Source organism: Neodiprion pinetum, chromosome 2 (genome assembly GCF_021155775.2).
Source record: "Neodiprion pinetum isolate iyNeoPine1 chromosome 2, iyNeoPine1.2, whole genome shotgun sequence".
In the NCBI taxonomy this organism is placed as follows: domain Eukaryota; kingdom Metazoa; phylum Arthropoda; class Insecta; order Hymenoptera; family Diprionidae; genus Neodiprion; species Neodiprion pinetum.
The window spans coordinates 19,466-40,194 of NC_060233.1; the positions used below are offsets into that span (position 1 = coordinate 19,466).

Genomic DNA, 20,729 nt, shown 5'->3' on the forward strand with positions numbered 1-20,729 from the left:
GAGATCCCCGAGATCCCCCCGAGATCCCCCCGAGATCCCCGAGATCCCCGAGATCCCCGAGATCCCCCCGAGATCCCCGAGATCCCCCCGAGATCCCCGAGATCCCCGAGATCCCCGAGATCCCCGAGATCCCCGAGATCCCCCCGAGATCCCCGAGATCCCCGAGATCCCCGAGATCCCCCCGAGATCCCCGAGATCCCCGAGATCCCCGAGATCCCCCCGAGATCCCCGAGATCCCCGAGATCCCCGAGATCCCCGAGATCCCCGAGATCCTTGAGATCCCCGAGATCCCCCCGAGATCCCCGAGATCCCCGAGATCCCCGAGATCCCCCCGAGATCCCCGAGATCCCCGAGATCCCCGAGATCCCTGAGATTCCCGAGATCCCCGAGATCCCCCCGAGATCCCCGAGATCCCCCCGAGATCCCCCCGAGATCCCCGAGATCCCCGAGATCCCCGAGATCCCCCCGAGATCCCCGAGATCCCCCCGAGATCCCCGAGATCCCCGAGATCCCCGAGATCCCCGAGATCCCCGAGATCCCCCCGAGATCCCCGAGATCCCCGAGATCCCCGAGATCCCCCCGAGATCCCCGAGATCCCCGAGATCCCCGAGATCCCCGAGATCCCCGAGATCCCCCCGAGATCCCCGAGATCCCCGAGATCCCCGAGATCCCCGAGATCCCCCTGAGATCCCCGAGATCCCCGAGATCCCCGAGATCCCCGAGATCCCCCCGAGATCCCCGAGATCCCTGAGATCCCCCCGAGATCCCCGAGATCCCCGAGATCCCCGAGATCCCCGAGATCCCCGAGATATCCGAGATCCCCACGAGATCCCCGAGATCCCCCCGAGATTTCTGAGATCCCCGAGATCCCCGAGATCCCCCCGAGATCCCCGAGATCCCCGAGATCCCCGAGATCCCCGAGATCCCCGAGATCCCCGAGATCCCCGAGATCCCCCCGAGATCCCCGAGATCCCCGAGATCCCCGAGATCCCCGAGATCCCCCCGAGATCCCCGAGATCCCCGAGATCCCCGAGATCCCCGAGATCCCCCCGAGATCCCTGAGATCCCCGAGATCCCCGAGATCCCTGAGATCCCCGAGATCCCCCCGAGATCCCCGAGATCCCCCCGAGATCCCCGAGATCCCCGAGATCCCCGAGATCCCCGAGATCCCCCCGAGATCCCCGAGATCCCCGAGATATCCGAGATCCCCACGAGATCCCCGAGATCCCCGAGATCCCCGAGATCCCCGAGATCCCCGAGATCCCCGAGATCCCCCTGAGATCCCCGAGATCCCCGAGATCCCCGAGATCCCCCCGAGATCCCCGAGATCCCCCCGAGATCCCTGAGATCCCCGAGATCCCCGAGATCCCCGAGATCCCCCCGAGATTCCCGAGATCCCCGAGATCCCCGAGATCCCCCCGAGATCCCTGAGATCCCCGAGATCCTCGAGATCCCCGAGATCCCCGAGATCCCCGAGATTCCCCCCGAGATCCCCGAGATCCCCGAGATCCCCGAGATCCCTGAGATCCCCGAGATCCCCGAGATCCCCGAGATCCCCCCGAGATCCCTGAGATCCCCGAGATCCTCGAGATCCCCGAGATCCCCGAGATCCCCGAGATTCCCCCCGAGATCCCCGAGATCCCCGAGATCCCCGAGATCCCCGAGATCCCCGAGATCCCCGAGATCCCCGAGATCCCCCCGAGATCCCCGAGATCCCCGAGATCCCCGAGATCCCCCCGAGATCCCCGAGATCCCCGAGATCCCCGAGATCCCCGAGATCCTTGAGATCCCCGAGATCCCCCCGAGATCCCCGAGATCCCCGAGATCCCCGAGATCCCCCCGAGATCCCCGAGATCCCCGAGATCCCCGAGATCCCTGAGATTCCCGAGATCCCCGAGATCCCCCCGAGATCCCCGAGATCCCCCCGAGATCCCCCCGAGATCCCCGAGATCCCCGAGATCCCCCCGAGATCCCCGAGATCCCCCCGAGATCCCCGAGATCCCCGAGATCCCCGAGATCCCCCCGAGATCCCCGAGATCCCCCCGAGATCCCCGAGATCCCCGAGATCCCCCCGAGATCCCCGAGATCCCCGAGATCCCCGAGATCCCCGAGATCCCCGAGATCCCCGAGATCCCCCCGAGATCCCCGAGATCCCCGAGATCCCCGAGATCCCCCCGAGATCCCCGAGATCCCCGAGATCCACCCGAGATCCCCGAGATCCCCCCGAAATCCCCGAGATCCCCGAGATCCCCCCGAGATCCCCGAGATCCCCGAGATCCCACCGAGATCCCCGAGATCCCCGAGATCCCCGAGATCCCCCCGAGATCCCCGAGATCCCCGAGATCCCCGAGATCCCCGAGATTCCCGAGATCCCCGAGATCCCCCCGAGATCCCCGAGATCCCCCTGAGATCCCCCCGAGATCCCCGAGATCCCCCCGAGATCCCCGAGATTCCCGAGATTCCTCCGAGATCCCCGAGATCCCCGAGATCCCCCCGAGATCCCCGAGATCCCCGAGATCCCCCCGAGATCCCCGAGATCCCCGAGATCCCCCCGAGATCCCCCCGAGATCCCCGAGATCCCCGAGATCCCCCCGAGATCCCCGAGATCCCCGAGATCCCCCCGAGATCCCCGAGATCCCCGAGATCCCCGAGATCCCCGAGATCCCCCCGAGATCCCCGAGATCCCCCCGAGATCCCTGAGATCCCCGAGATCCCCGAGATCCCCGAGATCCCCCCGAGATCCCCGAGATCCCCGAGATCCCCGAGATCCCCCCGAGATCCCCGAGATCCCCGAGATCCACCCGAGATCCCTGAGATCCCCCCGAAATCCCCGAGATCCCCCCGAGATCCCCGAGATCCCCGAGATCCCCCCGAGATCCCCGAGATCCCCGAGATCCCCGAGATCCCCGACATCCCCGAGATCCCCGAGATCCCCGAGATCCCCCCGAGATCCCCGAGATCCCCCCGAGATCCCCGAGATCCCCGAGATCCCCGAGATCCCCCCGAGATCCCCGAGATCCCCCCGAGATCCCCGAGATCCCCGAGATCCCCCCGAGATCCCCGAGATCCCCGAGATCCCCGAGATCCCCGAGATCCCCCCGAGATCCCCGAGATCCCCGAGATCCCCGAGATCCCCCCGAGATCCCCGAGATCCCCGAGATCCACCCGAGATCCCCGAGATCCCCCCGAAATCCCCGAGATCCCCGAGATCCCCCCGAGATCCCCGAGATCCCCGAGATCCCCCCGAGATCCCCGAGATCCCCGAGATCCCCGAGATCCCCCCGAGATCCCCGAGATCCCCGAGATCCCCGAGATCCCCGAGATTCCCGAGATCCCCGAGATCCCCCCGAGATCCCCGAGATCCCCCTGAGATCCCCCCGAGATCCCCGAGATCCCCCCGAGATCCCCGAGATTCCCGAGATTCCTCCGAGATCCCCGAGATCCCCGAGATCCCCCCGAGATCCCCGAGATCCCCGAGATCCCCCCGAGATCCCCGAGATCCCCGAGATCCCCCCGAGATCCCCGAGATCCCCGAGATCCCCGAGATCCCCCCGAGATCCCCGAGATCCCCGAGATCCCCCCGAGATCCCCGAGATCCCCGAGATCCCCCCGAGATCCCCGAGATCCCCGAGATCCCCGAGATCCCCGAGATCCCCGAGATCCCCGAGATCCCCGAGATCCCCCCGAGATCCCCGAGATCCCCGAGATCCCCGAGATCCCCGAGATCCCCGAGATCCCCGAGATCCCCCCGAGATCCCCGAGATCCCCGAGATCCCCGAGATCCCCGAGATCCCCGAGATCCCCGAGATCCCCGAGATCCCCGAGATCCCCGAGATCCCCCCGAGATCCCCGAGATCCCCGAGATCCCCGAGATCCCCGAGATCCCCGAGATCCCCCCGAGATCCCCGAGATCCCCGAGATCCCCGAGATCCCCCCGAGATCCCCCCGAGATCCCCGAGATCCCCGAGATCCCCGAGATCCCCCTGGGATCCCCCCGAGATCCCCGAGATCCCCCCGAGATCCCCGAGATCCCCGAGATCCCCGAGATCCCCGAGATCCCCGAGATCCCCGAGATCCCCCTGAGATCCCCCCGAGATCCCCGAGATCCCCCCGAGATCCCCGAGATCCCCGAGATCCCCGAGATCCCCGAGATCCCCGAGATCCCCCCGAGATCCCCGAGATCCCCGAGATCCCCCCGAGATCCCCGAGATCCCCCCGAGATCCCCGAGATCCCCCCGAGATCCCCGAGATCCCCGAGATCCCCGAGATCCCCCCGAGATCCCCGAGATCCCCGAGATCCCCCCGAGATCCCCGAGATCCCCGAGATCCCCCCGAGATCCCCGAGATCCCCGAGATCCCCGAGATCCCCGAGATCCCCGAGATCCCCGAGATCCCCGAGATCCCCCCGAGATCCCCGAGATCCCCGAGATCCCCGAGATCCCCCTGAGATCCCCCCGAGATCCCCGAGATCCCCCCGAGATCCCCGAGATCCCCGAGATCCCCGAGATCCCCGAGATCCCCGAGATCCCCCCGAGATCCCCGAGATCCCCGAGATCCCCCCGAGATCCCCGAGATCCCCGAGATCCCCCCGAGATCCCCGAGATCCCCGAGATCCCCCCGAGATCCCCGAGATCCCCGAGATCCCCCCGAGATCCCCGAGATCCCCGAGATCCCCGAGATCCCCCCGAGATCCCCGAGATCCCCGAGATCCTCGAGATCCCCGAGATCCCCGAGATCCCCGAGATTCCCCCCGAGATCCCCGAGATCCCCGAGATCATCGAGATCCCCGAGATCCCCGAGATCCCCCCGAGATCCCCGAGATCCCCGAGATCCCCGAGATCCCCGAGATCCTTGAGATCCCCGAGATCCCCCCGAGATCCCCGAGATCCCCGAGATCCCCGAGATCCCTTCGAGATCCCCGAGATCCCCGAGATCCCCGAGATCCCTGAGATCCCCGAGATCCCCCCGAGATCCCCGAGATCCCCGAGATCCCCGAGATCCCCCCGAGATCCCCGAGATCCCCGAGATCCCCGAGATCCCCCCGAGATCCCCGAGATCCCCCCGAGATCCCTGAGATCCCCGAGATCCCCGAGATCCCCCCGAGATCCCCGAGATCCCCGAGATCCCCGAGATCCCCGAGATCCCCGAGATCCCCCCGAGATCCCCGAGATCCCCCCGAGATCCCCGAGATCCCCCCGAGATCCCCGAGATCCCCGAGATCCCCGAGATCCCTGAGATCTATGAGATCCCCGAGATCCCCGAGATCCCCCCGAGATCCCTGAGATCCCCGAGATCCCCGAGATCCCTGAGATCCCCCCGAGATCCCTGAGATCTACGAGATCCCCGAGATCCCCGAGATCCCCCCGAGATCCCCGAGATCCCCGAGATCCCCGAGATCCCCGAGATCCCCCCGAGATCCCCGAGATCCCCGAGATCCCCCCGAGATCCCCGAGATCCCCCCGAGATCCCCGAGATCCCCGAGATCCCCGAGATCCCCGAGATCCCCCCGAGATCCCCGAGATCCCCGAGATCCCCGAGATCCCCCCGAGATCCCCGAGATCCCCGAGATCCCCCCGAGATCCCCGAGATCCCCGAGATCCCCGAGATCCCCCCGAGATCCCCGAGATCCCCGAGATCCCCGAGATCCCCGAGATCCCCGAGATCCCCGAGATCCCCGAGATCCCCCCGAGATCCCCGAGATCCCCGAGATCCCCGAGATCCCCGAGATCCCCGAGATCCCCGAGATCCCCCCGAGATCCCCGAGATCCCCGAGATCCCCGAGATCCCCGAGATCCCCGAGATCCCCGAGATCCCCGAGATCCCCGAGATCCCCCCGAGATCCCCGAGATCCCCGAGATCCCCGAGATCCCCCCGAGATCCCCGAGATCCCCGAGATCCCCGAGATCCCCGAGATCCCCCCGAGATCCCCGAGATCCCCCCGAGATCCCCGAGATCCCCGAGATCCCCGAGATCCCCGAGATCCCCCCGAGATCCCCGAGATCCCCGAGATCCCCGAGATCCCCGAGATCCCCGAGATCCCCGAGATCCCCGAGATCCCCCCGAGATCCCCGAGATCCCTGAGATCCCCGAGATCCCCGAGATCCTTGAGATCCCCGAGACCCCCCCGAGATCCCCGAGATCCCCGAGATCCCCGAGATCCCCCCGAGATCCCCGAGATCCCCGAGATCCCCGAGATCTCCGAGATTCCCGAGATCCCCGAGATCCCCCCGAGATCCCCGAGATCCCCCCGAGATCCCCCCGAGATCCCCGAGATCCCCCCGAGATCCCCGAGATCCCCGAGATCCCCCCGAGATCCCCGAGATCCCCGAGATCCCCGAGATCCCCGAGATCCCCGAGATCCCCCCGAGATCCCCGAGATCCCCGAGATCCCCGAGATCCCCCCGAGATCCCCGAGATCCCCGAGATCCCCGAGATCCCCGAGATCCCCGAGATCCCCGAGATCCCCGAGATCCCCGAGATCCCCGAGATCCCCGAGATCCCCGAGATCCCCAATCCCCAATCCCCAATCCCCAATCCCCAATCCCCAATCCCCCAGCCCAGCCCAGCCCAGCCCAGCCCAGCCTAACCTTTTTTTTTTTTTTTTTTTTTTTTTTTGTTTAGCGGCGAAGGGGAAATCTTCAAAAGACATCCGGTTGTTCTTGGATGTCATCGGATAGTGCCGGATTTTTACCGGCTAAAACCCCTCCGCCGCTCATCACCCAGGACGAGGCGGAACCGCTTTAGCATTACTTCACCTCGTCCCTGTGGCCGGCCTGTTTTCCTGGCCTCTTATTCTCTCCGTGGCCAGCTCGCCAGCCGGCGCGGAGCATGCTCCTTGCCGGCCTGTCAAGGCTACGCCTCCCTTCCATTCCTCGTACCTACTCGCTATTTATAATTAATTACTATCCCTACTTTACGGTAATTACTTACTCACTACTTATGTAAGCAGTCACCCGCTTGCTACTCTTGCAGCGCGTGACCTACTGACGGCACGGAATTTGCTGACGCAAGTTTTCCGCACCGGCCCGCCTGTACTTGTCCCGCAATTAGTATTAATGTAGTCCTACATGTTAGTGGTTAGTTTCATAACAATTATTTGCTACATGTTAGTTATTCCCTATATCATATGCCTAGCGTGTTAGTTATCCTACAGAGCAGTTGAGCAATTGTTATTTATTATTGCTCTGCCCGTTCTACAGTACGTACAGTACGTACACACAGTGCGCGACCTACTGCCGGCGCGGAATTTGCTCACGCAAGGGTTTCGCGCCGGCTTGCCTGCACTGTTGCGTCTGCCCGTACTACTCAGCGTACACACGGTACGCGGCCTACTGCCGGCGCGGAATTTGCTGACGCAAGAGTTCCGCGCCGGCTCGTGTACACCTGCACTGTATTTTATACACCTGTCGCATATAAGTCGACCGTGTTTTATACCCAGACCTACTAGTAGTGTTAGTTACTATTTACAATTTTACCATTTAGTGTTAGCATTATTTGCTAATTAAATGTAATTACTACATTGACCTTACTATCTACTCGCGCTAGCCTGCCGAGTCTTGCTGCTCACCGTAGTTTGCTGACTCAGCAAGGTCGTCAGCCCGCGCTTGATGTTTACACTAGCCTGTCGCTCGGCGCCAGTCAACGCCACTCAGGCCGTGACCCACTGCCGCCGGTATTTTGCTGGCGCAATAATTCCGGCGGCCTAGTCCCGCTTCACCACACCGTTAATTGTCCGGTGTCTGGTGACCACTTATCACTTAGGTTACTTTCTGCTTAGTCTGTAACCTTTTTCACTCAATCGCTTGAGTATTCCTATAATCTTAATCTACACAGTGTTAAGCTACGCTGATTGGCTTTGCAAAAATGTCCTGCCAAATCGCTTATTTGTCTGTATCACTTGTCCCACTACACGTCCTCCAGCGCACTTTCAATGTTTTCTGCAGAGCATGCTGCTGGCCGTGCTTACGTGGCCCCAGCCACGCTTCTGCACACTTACCTGCGACGTCCGCGTCCTTTCCAGTCGCCAGTCCGAGCAGGTGACTCCCTTATCCACTGTGGACCTATAGTGCGGGAACATCCTCTCATGTTCGGCCCAGCTGATGCATTGGCAGTCGGCGGTAAAGACCACGCCGTCGAGTACCACGATGTCTAGCCCCGGCGGTTGCATGTTCAACGGGCTGCACGAGTTCGTCAGCATTTGCTGGCCTCCAAACCTGCGTCTCAGGTACAAGATGGCCCGGTTGTTGCCTACGTAATTTACGTCCCCGTAGGTCATACGAACCCTTGCACCCTCACTGCCCGGCATTGTCGCACTGACCGCGGGCGGTCCTCTTCCGATCTCCTGTGCGGCGTGCTTTGCCGCCAGGCGCACGATCTTGTCCTGTAACACGCTGATGTTCGTTGCGTCACTGGTGGGTTCGGTCGCATCGTCCCTGAGGTAGCCCGCGCTCCTGAAGCATACGGCGTGCCTGTAAGCCAGGTCGCAGCCGCACGCCATAGCGGGCGCGGGCGTGCCAGGGTTGGGTCCCCTGCCTGGCTGTTCGCCCCTTCTGATCCTTTCAAGCTCCTCCTTGTCGCGGAGCACTCGTTTGATGTAAGCAGCCACCGCACTCCACTGTTCCGGCCCTTTCAACATGGCGTACACTACCTCCCGGATGTTCGCGATCGGTCCGGTCACGCTTCGCATTTCTTCCCTTGGTGCCTTCCATGCCGGGCATACGAACCACGTGTGGTTTGCGTCATCCGCAGCGGCTTCGCAGTGGTGGCACCGTGTCGTCGTCTCCTTGCCTATACGATGGAGGTATGTACCGAAACACCCGTGCCCCGTTAGGCCTTGGGTTAGGTAGAACTCCATCTGGCCGTGTCTCCGGTCAATCCAGGGTACTACCGAGGGTATCGCCTCCCTCGTCCATGCCCCCTTCTCCGCCTCTCCCCATTCCACGTCCCATGCCTCGGTCGTCTTCACCCGCTCTTCGCGTCTTAATCTGGCCCTGGCCGCCTTGCTGCGGGCCCCGCTTCTCGCTTCCGCCTCCGCGATTCTCTTCCGTTCGGCCGCCATCAAGTGCAGCGGGATCAGGCCCGCCAGCACCATAACGGCCGGCGTCGAGACAGTGCGATACGCCGACACTACACGCAATGCACTGGCCCTTCCCGCAGCCTCCAGTCTGCTCCTGTTCCTCGCCACCGATAGGGCGTCGGCCCATACTGGGGCTCCGTAGAGCGCAACGGAGTAGGTTACGCTCGCCAGGAGTTTCCTTTTCACGTGGGCCGGTCCCCCTATGTTAGGCATTAGCCTGCCAATCGCCGCAGCTACGCCCATGGCCTTGTTAGCGGCCTGCCGCACGTGCGCCGCGAAGTTCAACCTGGCGTCGATGGTCACTCCCAGGTACTTCACGCTGTCTGTAGGCTTCACCTCGTGTCCTTTGACTTTGATAGGGTTCACCTTCAGCGAGTGCCGCCTAGTTATTACCACTATCTCCGTCTTCCTTTTCGCCAAGTCCAACCCTACACCAGCCAGCCATGCCCAGGCACTGCTGATTGCTTCGTTGGCCTTGCACTCGAGCAGTTCCGCCGTCCTTGCCGTCACCACCAGAGCTACGTCGTCGGCAAAGCCGATCGTTGTCACCCCTTCTGGCATTTACTAATTATATTACGGTTGTGGTTTATCGCACGCAACTCTATAAAAATGCCTTAACGTTTGCAAGGAATGTTTTGTTCCCCATATTTTTGAATAAAGTTTTTACTCACCCAATTCGATATAATTTGATTCAAAACTTTTTTTACATGTTTTAAGCTCCACTTTGATGATCAATGGGTGGTAAATGGATTCCCTAACGATTGAATTAGTGTTATACAAATTTTTGATTAATCCGTATGGAATTCAGCCCACCATAGGATGAAGGATAATGGACGGAAACTTCTCAGAATTGAGGACTTCTTTTGAACATAAAGAAAAATCACGCTTAAATACAAGTTTTTCGTCATATTATTTAATGATCTTTTACACCATATAATTGTAAATAATAATATACTTTTGAAAAAATGATTTGTTCGTCATTTAATATATCAAACATTATTTTACTCGTCAAAAACTTTTTTGTGTGACGAATATATCGTTAGATCTAAATAGCATATATTACGCAGTTCAAATCTATCGCGCATTTTGTGACAACTTTCTGTACAAGATGGCGGAAATTCAATTTTTCAATTGGATGCACGAGCTTACACGTAGAGTATACGGTAATATCCAATCCAGTGTATATATATATATATACACTGCCCGAGGATATATATATATATATATCAGTGGTCCTAACGGACACTTCTGGAAGATTCGGCAGTTCGATTTTAGATTGTGTCGGAATACTGTACTGTACAGATGCATACGCATATGTACACTGTGCATGCTCAATCACTGTGTTTATCCACGTCGTCAATGAACTTTTTGGAAAGTGTTACGAGTGTATTGTCGCGTTGACGGTCAAAAATATACTGACCTCATTTTCAGGATTCCGATCGGTGTTACGTCCCAGCTGATAACTCCGGTGACACGCTCTCTCAGTTGATTTCAGCAATGAATCTGACTATGTGTGCATTGCGAAACATACTTCGAGTACTGCCGATCGTGTCGTCACGCAGTCAACTGCGAACTGCGTTCCGTTTTTACTCCGAGTTGACAGTCGCATTGGTGACCAAAACTACTGATGTGAGTCTAACTGTAGCTGTGTGAACGATTCCAGTGTCTATTATCTGGAAATTTTCACCGTACCGACGTTACAGCCGGACGCCTCGGCGGATGGCGTCCGTGGGTTATGTGAATACCCTGAACGTAACGCTGCAACACCAACGCCTGCACTTCTCAATCATGGGACCTCTTCAGAGCGTTACGTCCGTGATGTGACGTCATAACGGATGCTTCCGGAAGATTCGAGAATTAGATTTTAGATTATGTCGGAAAAGTGTACTGCACACACACATATACACACGCGTTCACTGTGCACACTGTATCACTGGATGTATCCTCGTTGCCAATTAACTGTCCGGAAAGTGTAACGAGTGTGTAGTCGCGTTGACGGTCAAAAATATACTGACCTCATTTTCGAGATTCCGATCGGTGTTACGTCCCAGCTGATAACTCCGGTGACACCCTCTCTCAGTTGATTTCAGCAATGAATCTGACTATGTGTGTATTGCGAAACATACTTCGAGTACTGCCGATCGTGTCGTCACGCAGTCAACTGCGAACTGCGTTCCGTTTTTACTCCGAGTTGACAGTCGCATTGGTGACCAAAACTACTGATGTGAGTTTAACTGTAGCTGTGTGAACGATTCCAGTGTCTATTATCTGGAAATTTTCACCGTACCGACGTTACAGTCGGACGCCCCGGCGGATGGCGTCCGTGGGTTATGTGAATACCCTGAACGTAACGCTGCAACACCGACGCCTGCACTTCTCAATCATGGGACCTCTTCAGAGCGTTACGTCCGTGATGTGACGTCATAACGGATGCTTCCGGAAGATTCGAGAATTAGATTTTAGATTATGTCGGAAAAGTGTACTGCACACACACATATACACACGCGTTCACTGTGCACACTGTATCACTGGATGTATCCTCGTCGCCAATTAACTGTCCGGAAAGTGTAACGAGTGTGTAGTCGCGTTGACGGTCAAAAATATACTGACCTCATTTTCAAGATTGCGATCGCTGTTACGTCCCAGCTGATAACTACGGTGGCGCCCTCTCTTAGTTAATTTCAGCAATGAATCTGACTATGGGTGAATCACTGGGGTGAATTCCGAAATATACTTCGAGTACTGCCGACTGTGACGTCACGCAGTCAACTGCGACTGCGTTCCGTTTTTACTTCGAGTTGCCAGTCGCAGTAAAATCGGAAAGCGACAATTACAACTCCCATTCTCTTGTTTACAACCACACAGTTAAGGGTGAACCCATGGAGACTAGAGTAAAGAAGTGGGCACAGCATAGGAGAATAAGTAGTACCGGCGTCCTCAAAAATCCGTCCTGCAATTAGTTCTCCGCTCCGCCACTAGCATCGCATGGGTCGAAAAGATCGTAAATATAATAATAAAATTAGTCCACGCGATGAAAGTGATCGATCCGCGCTTTCGCAGTAGAATGAAAAGTGACACACCTTAACGACAGTATATTGGAGGTTAAGGAGCTAGACTATTTCAAGAATAGTCAATACTTTTTTTTTTATAAAATAAGGGGACAAAATTGTCCTGAGCTTCTCTCGATTCATTACGCGAAAATAATAGATTACAGATTCCTAATGTTTCAGCATATTTTTATTCACAGAAATTTGATACACCCATTTTAATAAACATAATAATTTAATTAACACTGCACATTAATAACAAAACGTTTTACACATGTAAACATAAACACTGCACGAATTTTGACACATTGAGGTTAGGAAATAAGTAGTAACAGTGTGTCTGATCTAAATATATATATATATGTATATGACTACGATCTTTTTGATCGCAGCGCCGTCGTGTTAAGCCGGGATTTCGTATACATTTCTATAGCACGCTGTGTCCACTCCTTTACTCTAGTCTCCATGCACACCAACATGAAATACAAAAATCATTTTGATAAGTCTAATATTACTTGAATTTTCAATTTGAGTATTAGGTTCCCTTGATTTTTATTTAATCGAACATCATTGAAAATTTGCGAAATGAACTCTGGTAATCATTGGAAAATTTTTAATAGTAGTAGCAATAATTTATTGATCGGAAAAAATACATCAACTATCGACTATTTGTAACTTTTGTTGAACTATTTTCGAGAAAAAAAAGATTCACAATTCTGTTACAGGTAGTGTGATATTTAAATTTCTTGAACGCTCGGTTTAACGTTCCATTTTCAAACGTGATAAAATTCAATATTACCGCCTGAAATCACAAGAGAGTGAGAAAGTTGCTTAGTTGCTTGAAAGTGGAGATGATCTTTGTACGTGTGATAAACTGGATAAGCAGATAACAGTAAATATTAGAGATGTAATTATTTTGGCCGCATCACCTGTTGACAGAAAAAAATTTCATTGTTATTGCTAATGTACGAAATAATAAAAGTGATCAAATAAAATGTTCCCACCTACCTGCTGCGTTTCTTCCAAGCACCCAACATTTAAACAGATTTCTCATTCCAGTCGAATAAAGCCAATTTTCAAAGAGCATTAGCATCAACTTTCCGAGTCACTATCTCGACTGTTTGAGATTCTAACCTCAACAATTCGTATGAACCACATCGCCGCCAGAAACAGAGTTTGACAGCTGAAACTCGGAGTGGTCAGCCTGCCCGAGCAGCCGATAAAACTCGCGCATGCACATTGTATGAATAGTTTCAAGAGTTGTCCCGGGTATAAAACACGTACACGCGGCCTATGGATGGCCTATCACTCTCTCTCGCTCACACATGACTCTTTCTCTCTCTTCTTGTACACGGCCATGCTATGGACGACCATCACGCTTTCTCTCTCTTCTTTTATTCCTCCATTCTCTTGTCCGGTTTACGGACACTTTTTAGCGTTACCAATGAACGTGCCATTGTCGCATAAGAAGTATTTACTACAAAAAAAGTATATACCATTTTCCTTCGCGACGCTTTTTGTGCGCTATAACTGTTATATTCTAAGAACCACATACGCTAATATAGATGTGAATTTTGTTCGCAGGATTTAAAAAAATTAAATAGCTTTTGGAGTTTACTCCTTAAGAAACAATTTGAGTTATAAAGGCCCGGTACGGAAATTTTATGAGTAAAATCAAGTGTAACACAAAAACTTGAGGCGTTGTAGAAAGAGACAAACATATATACATATATCTGTAGGATTGAACGTGCAAAAGAATGAGATGGAATACATTACACAGCGTATTGTGCGTATGTATGCACGTGTGTGTTGTGTGCCTGCGTATTACGAAGTTCACATTCATGCATTCACATGTATTGATACGTGTATTTTTATTTACTACACTTTTATCGAAGTAATGTAAATAATCCGAATAATTACAGATATGTGTTTGTTTCTCTTATCATTTTGGAAGATGCGTTCATTTACCCTCTTTTTCTATTCGATATATATCATAATTATCGTTCGTAATTTTTCTCAAAGTTGTGCCACAGAGAGGATTGGGGCATGGATCGAATCGATATCTTTAATACCGATACCGTATTGTAAATCGCTACACTCTAGTCTTTGATGATATCCAGTTGAACAAGTAGAACTTGGTTCAACTAGTTATGTATCTACCACAGTGTCTACATGAAGCATGTCCTTAGGATACAAATTTGAAGAATTCAAAAGAAAGGATAGTCTCACAGCATGAACAAATTTTATAGCGTTACAAAATATATCAGAAAATGGCAATAGCAGATTATAGAACATGGTGAAGTACATAAAGAATCGCATAAGGTGTTGCAATATCCTAAACAAGAATAACGTGTTTCATACACGTCGACATTTCACGGAAGCTTGTCGTTTTCTTATTCGTTTGCAGCTAGAGCAACCATAGTGAAACGGACTTCATCAGGGTCGCGGGCCATGTATTCACGGCACACGCGGACTGCGTCATCCAAAAATGTATCAGCGGTCGAAGCTCCGTGATTAACCGGGATCGACTGCCTTCCATCTACAAAAACATGAAAAGAAGATTCTAAAATTTCGATGAGTGGGTACGACAAAGAAAATATATTTCCAAATAAGTTAGCAAGTATCCAAGATTTGAGATGGTTCTGCAACTCGGTACTTTCTTTTTGTAATTTCCTTCGTAGAAACCTGGATCTATGTTATGACTCACATTGACACACTTTTGAACACGAAGATTGGGTAAGTGAGATTCATTAATTAGATAATTTTTATATAGAAATGTATTGACTGTCTAGAACATCTGTAAAATCATCACGAAGTTACGTAGCGAATTTTATCTTTTCGAAGTTTTGATCGATCCAAAATTTTTCTTATATTATCTTATAAAATGTCTTACGTAGAAAATACGAACCTAACTCGTACAATGATCCATCCTTCTCGACAAATGTTATGAAATGATGATTGACTGGGGAATCGTCACCAGGAGCCTGAAATATCAAGAATAAAATTAAATTTAATTTATTGCATTTGTTTTCAAGCGATCTAGAGATACAGCATAAGCAATAGCTTTATTCAAATAATTAACAGAATATATGAGGCATACATTTACCTCTGTCTGTCCTTCCTGAGCTAGTTCTTTGTGGGTATCAATAATAGCCTCTGATTTAGCAAGTAGTTCGCCACGCTCAAGGGGGGAAAGTCCCTTGGTGCTATCCAAGAATGATTTTAGCTGCCCATCTTCCAGTTGAATCCTGTGAATATATAATCTGCCGGTTAGTGTGGTCGTTTATTGACGTGGAAGTTGATTAAGTATCATGATACCTACTTATCACTGTTATTAGCTACTCCATGAATAAGTGCAACGGTGCCACAAGCATTAGAGACACATTGTTTCATGTAATATATGTCCTCAGATATTTTTTGTCCATCCTCTTTCAGCTTGGCCTCCCTATCATTTTTGAACCTATCTGACTGCAAATGTAGATACACCCAGACACTTGTCTTTATTTACTATAACCATATAGGTGTGTGCCTCAAGAATATTTTTACCTTGTCTGTAATCGGATACAGGAGAATAAGAGCAAGAACTGGCCTAGGTATTACAGCCAACAAGTCAGGATCCACTCCATAAACATCAACGATGCCCCAGTTCTTCGGTACTCCAAGTTTATGTAGAAACTAAAATACAAGCAGAGCCAAGAAAGTTAACGCACCATATACCCAATTTCTCAACAGCTGAAGCATAAAAGTAATAAAAAGCACAATGAACGTATTGAAACGGAATATTGTTGGAAGCATCTCTGTGTGACAGTTAACAGTGATCCTTCTTTCGCAATACGAGATTTATAAACAATTGTAGACTGGGGCGAGAAGATCAACATGTCTCTAACGTTTTCGTTAAAAAAATATACGTGCACAAGGAACTGTTTGATAGCTAATCAACTAGTTTAAAATCAACACTTAGCCGATAGTTAAAGGTCAACTCATCACCTTGGTCATGACCTGAAACAAACACAAAAACGCATTAATGGTTTCGTATATACAAAAATAAATGTGGTACGAACAGTGTGGGGTGAAAATACCTCTGGATTCGACTCTAACGGGACCCATGCCATGATTTACGGTAGGAGAAAATTATTTCCAATATACACTAACGAAAATCAAGCTGGCAGATTTCAAGAATTGCGTCTGTTCAGTTTGTCGGAAACTCAATGATATCCTAGGATGATATCCTCCATTGAGTATGCTATATTCCACTGATCCTGAAGAAACGCAACCTTGGAAAAAATTTCCTGTCGCTCCAACGGGTCAAGTGGGCGAATTGTTTTGTCGGTAATTCACATTCATCGCAGTGTTTGTCGGTAAGTGAATAAGTTGCTGTGGTGTCGGGCCGAGAATGGTAGATTCACCGTCTGTTTCTAACATAATGTAATGGAAAGGAGAAGAACATCTTGGTCGGTATGGCAGCCGTACCAACACTACAGGGCTGAGTTCAGAAACCTTACTCGAGTGACTCAGTATCGTTGTGTCTTTGTTTAATCTCATGTGTTAGACAAAGACAGTATGATATCCGAGTTCACTCGGGTAAGGTTTCTGAACTCAGCCCAGATCGCGTACTGGTCGGCTATAATTATGGCTAATCGAGCGTATTAGCAATATTTACCTTCGGCACGCGGTCCCGCTGACTTACGATTCATATTGCAAAGATCTTCAATCGACGTTGCAAACTTACGCTCAACGCGAAAAGACCCACTTTGTTTTCTTGAGGCAGAATCTTAATATTCGGAGTGTGAAAGAGCGGACATGGGAATATAATTTCAGAAATATTCTAACTTCTACTTGATATTTCATGCAGAAGGAATGGTACTTTGAATAGTTGATTATGGTGCAGAAAACTGGAGATCCTTGCAATTCCAGTAGAAATTAGCAATTGATGAATGCGTACTGTCCATGCGATCCATCTTGATTGGCGACTTATGGTGTCTTTATGATGCTGAGCACTAATGATAGGTTGTAACCTGGTAAATGACACCAGTTAAGCTATTACTAGACCGTGGTAATGGTGAAATATTTCACTGATATACATTAGCTTACTAACAAAATTCAATAATCTGATGCAATGAGTTATAAATCAAGCTTTCTCCATCAAGAGTTAAGGTAAAATTCACAAACACACTTGTAACTGGTCATTTGTTCATAACGTGGAAAATCAATAAGGTGGGGGTGATGGATTTTCAATTTATTCAACCAGGACGATTTATTTTTACATTTAATACATTCTACGTCGTTTAAATCACAGACTACACTGTAAAATATCTGCGCCTATGTTACATTTATACAATAGCTATGTAGATGTGGCGGTCGTTAAAGTACCGGGAACATTGTTTAAAATTACGCGCACAGGCATTGGAAAAATAATTGTAATAAGCAATGACAAATTGTTTGGGCTGTGTATAATATATTCTCTCCAAAGACCATGTCAAAGGTTTTAAAACGTATGAACCTGATACTACAGGATCATTTATTCGTTGCTGAACACGAGTGTAACTGATGCAGCCAGCCCACCCTGGTACTCGCGTAAGAGGCTCTCTCGTAGCCGAGTCTTATGTTCAGCAATGAATAAATGACCCTGTAGGTACGCACTAATATATACGCGGATGCGAGAGCCGTGGATTGCAGTTAGTATCACATTAGCCCCATACATCTCCATATTTGTTTGTCTCTTTGTTAGGAATAGGAGGGGGTGAAGACCTTCGTGTCGGTGGCTCTGTACGTGAGTCGTTGGCGATAGAGCTCATCCTAAAAATGAAATACACGATTTATAGAGAAATGAGAATAGAATATATTAAATTGAGATTTTCAAGAATTTGTTGAACGTGATTGCACTTACGGATTGTATTTTTCTTTACTGGCTTTCAAATAATCTTCTCTGTTCCTACCCCTTAGCTCGGCATACGAAACTGCTGGTTTTTGTATGTAATTTTCATCGAGTATATTATCATTCGATGCATCTAATCTCGGACCTGAATATTCGATTTTTTATTTTATTATACAATATTATACCCATACGGGTGTGCAAATATCAATTAATAAGCAGCCCCAATGAGCTGTTGTAAAATTCAGTAAATATCTACATGCATGCATATGTTTGTATTTTCAACCACGCCTTGGTTCGGTATGTGTGCATCAGGGTGTTTCAAAAAAACGGATTTTTTTTTTTCTTATGGTGTCCAAAAATTGATAGTATATCTAAAAACAAAAATTTTGGCGACAATATGAGCTCTTAATATCAATAGGAAGGTCTACCTATATCCATTTCTTTATTTTCCATTTAAATAACATGGGAAATTTTTTTTTTCATTTTTGAATTTTTATTACTTTGGAACGGTTCATCGTAACAACAATCTGAAACAAGAGATTTGTAGGAGATTTCACGCTCTACAAAAAACGTCTGAAGATCAAAGTTCCTCAAATCAACCGTTTCTAAGATATCAGCGATCAAAAATAACACTAATCAAAAATTTCAAATATTTTCCAATAAAACTACAAAAAAATATCATATGCCATATTTATATTATTTTTCATATTGGCACCAAAATTTTTGTTTTTAGATATACTATCAAGTTTGGGAATCCATAAGAAAAAAAAAATCCGTCTTTTTTTGAAACACCCTAGTGTGCATATTATACACAAAAATGTAGATAGATTAAATACTAAACATTCGAGTAACTATTTTTCCTCTGTCGAACGTTTGGATAACGACTGTCGGTTTCAATGTGAACTTACCATTTAACTCATTACCGGTATAACTGTCCATATTGCTGGGTGAATTGTAAACATCAATGTCGATTGCAGAATTCATTTGTGCATTATTTGATGGTTTAATCGGAGTGACGCCAGTAAAGTTTAGATTTGAATCAGTTATTATTTCTGTTGTTAGACTGGATAGAGAAATCAACAGTTACATATTTCAATAAGAGCATGTGTAATTTTTACTTTTCTCTAGACATGCTCCATCAAAATGTATTCCTTGCATTAATCAAAATTCAGCAATGCTTTATTTCTTACCTTCCCATTGATTTTTGTCGCATAATGGCACCAATCGGACTGTCCGGAAGATTCTTAAATTTTTCTCTACATGACGGTAGGGCTGTAATTTTTCCTACAAAAAAACCTACCACAGACGCAACTCCAACCTTGGGATAGATACCAAACCTTGGGTGAACATTTAGCCTGAACGATTTGATACTTTGGTAGGCCAACCCTCCGAATGTAATTGCACCAATGGTACCATTAACATTGCTCTTACCACGGCATTCAGCCAATAGTTTCAACTCATCTGGAGTAGGTTGATAATTCTGCAATGAAAATAAAATTTAAAATGATGTACGCCACAAATAGCATCGGCCGAGTCTGTAAATGAAAACTATCAGGTTCGATGGCGCAAGTGTGATACAAATCGCATAGACAAACGAGCAGAAATTAAAGTTTGCGGTAACAATAAAAAATATATGAACAGAGTCCAACAACTGATTGACAATTGTGTACTTTAAGCAATAACAATTTTCATTAGCTATCATCGCGTTCATCACCATTTTCTACCCAACATATCACAGATTATACACGGCTGTATACACAAATTATTTACATGTGGCAGGCAATCCAGAGGTAGTGAAATAGATTTTTCATTTCTACAGACATTATTTTGCAGTAATGCAACACGTCGTTACACCGCACAATTTAATTGCGCAACGTAGTCACCGTTAAGCCGTTGACCAGAGCACAGATAGGCATTTGTGGTAAACTTTATTACAAAGTATTGCAATGATAATACGTAGTAGCATATGGCATCAGGTTTATAAAATTTCTGATAATTGGTGGCATCAAATAAGAATACTATAAGTGTCAAAGACAAGTGCCGGCCTACAGATATTGTGAATTTCCACAGTCATAATTGAGGGTTATACAGGTTAACCTGTCATTCGAGTAAAATACCATTCTTTATGACGAATCGAAAACATAAAAACTTATTTACTTTGGGTAACGAATTTACTCGTGAATTTTCATCGACCGGATTATTGTAGACATTTTCCATGACAAATGTAATGTAAATGCGTATCGTTAGTTCCAAATGGTAATATTACGGAAGCTAGAGAAAGGAGACCTAGCTCCGTATATAACGAACGGTCGCTGTTTAGACGCGCTATACAAATATACCACGGAGACTAGATATACGGAAAACTATCATAATGCATAAGAAACGGCCGAAAATTTGCAGAACGAACTTTCTACACTAGAGGCGCTGGCATTGCTGATGTTATATTGAGAAGTATCGAGATTATGTAAGGAGGAGGAACACCATGTATACAAATAGCTGCCTACAATAAGATGGCACAGGTGTTTCGAATGGACCGAAAAAAATTAATGGAGTGTAAGGCTTTCTAGCAATTACATTGCAAAATCATTGACCGATCGATATTGGGCATCCCTGCAACCAATGGCACTTTGGTAGAAAAAGCGACGCTAGTGGTGAAAAAAGAAACCTGATGGGTACTATTTTAGGCGGTAGATTCTGTCAATTCTCCCGTTTGATCTCCTCCTTCTTATAT

General features: G+C 49.7%; 2 protein-coding genes across 2 annotated transcripts; both read right to left on the reverse strand.

The window, feature by feature from the left end:
• Positions 1 to 14,336: 14,336 nt before the first annotated feature.
• On the reverse strand, positions 14,337 to 16,386 carry Uch (Ubiquitin carboxyl-terminal hydrolase). Its single transcript, XM_046610012.2, has 7 exons — positions 16,203 to 16,386; positions 16,111 to 16,122; positions 15,670 to 15,798; positions 15,446 to 15,591; positions 15,230 to 15,371; positions 15,032 to 15,107; positions 14,337 to 14,662 (listed from the first exon to the last, which is right to left on the reverse strand). The coding sequence occupies exons 1-7, from the start codon at positions 16,233 to 16,235 to the stop codon at positions 14,517 to 14,519; spliced, it is 684 nt and encodes a 227-aa protein (XP_046465968.1). The 5' UTR covers positions 16,236 to 16,386; the 3' UTR covers positions 14,337 to 14,516.
• A 972-nt stretch (positions 16,387 to 17,358) lies between these two features.
• On the reverse strand, positions 17,359 to 20,352 carry LOC124211196 (OCIA domain-containing protein 1-like). The gene is made up of 5 exons (XM_046610010.2): positions 20,156 to 20,352; positions 19,189 to 19,478; positions 18,907 to 19,061; positions 18,011 to 18,143; positions 17,359 to 17,919 (listed from the first exon to the last, which is right to left on the reverse strand). The coding sequence occupies exons 1-5, from the start codon at positions 20,213 to 20,215 to the stop codon at positions 17,811 to 17,813; spliced, it is 747 nt and encodes a 248-aa protein (XP_046465966.1). The 5' UTR covers positions 20,216 to 20,352; the 3' UTR covers positions 17,359 to 17,810.
• Between the last annotated feature and the right edge of the window lie 377 nt (positions 20,353 to 20,729).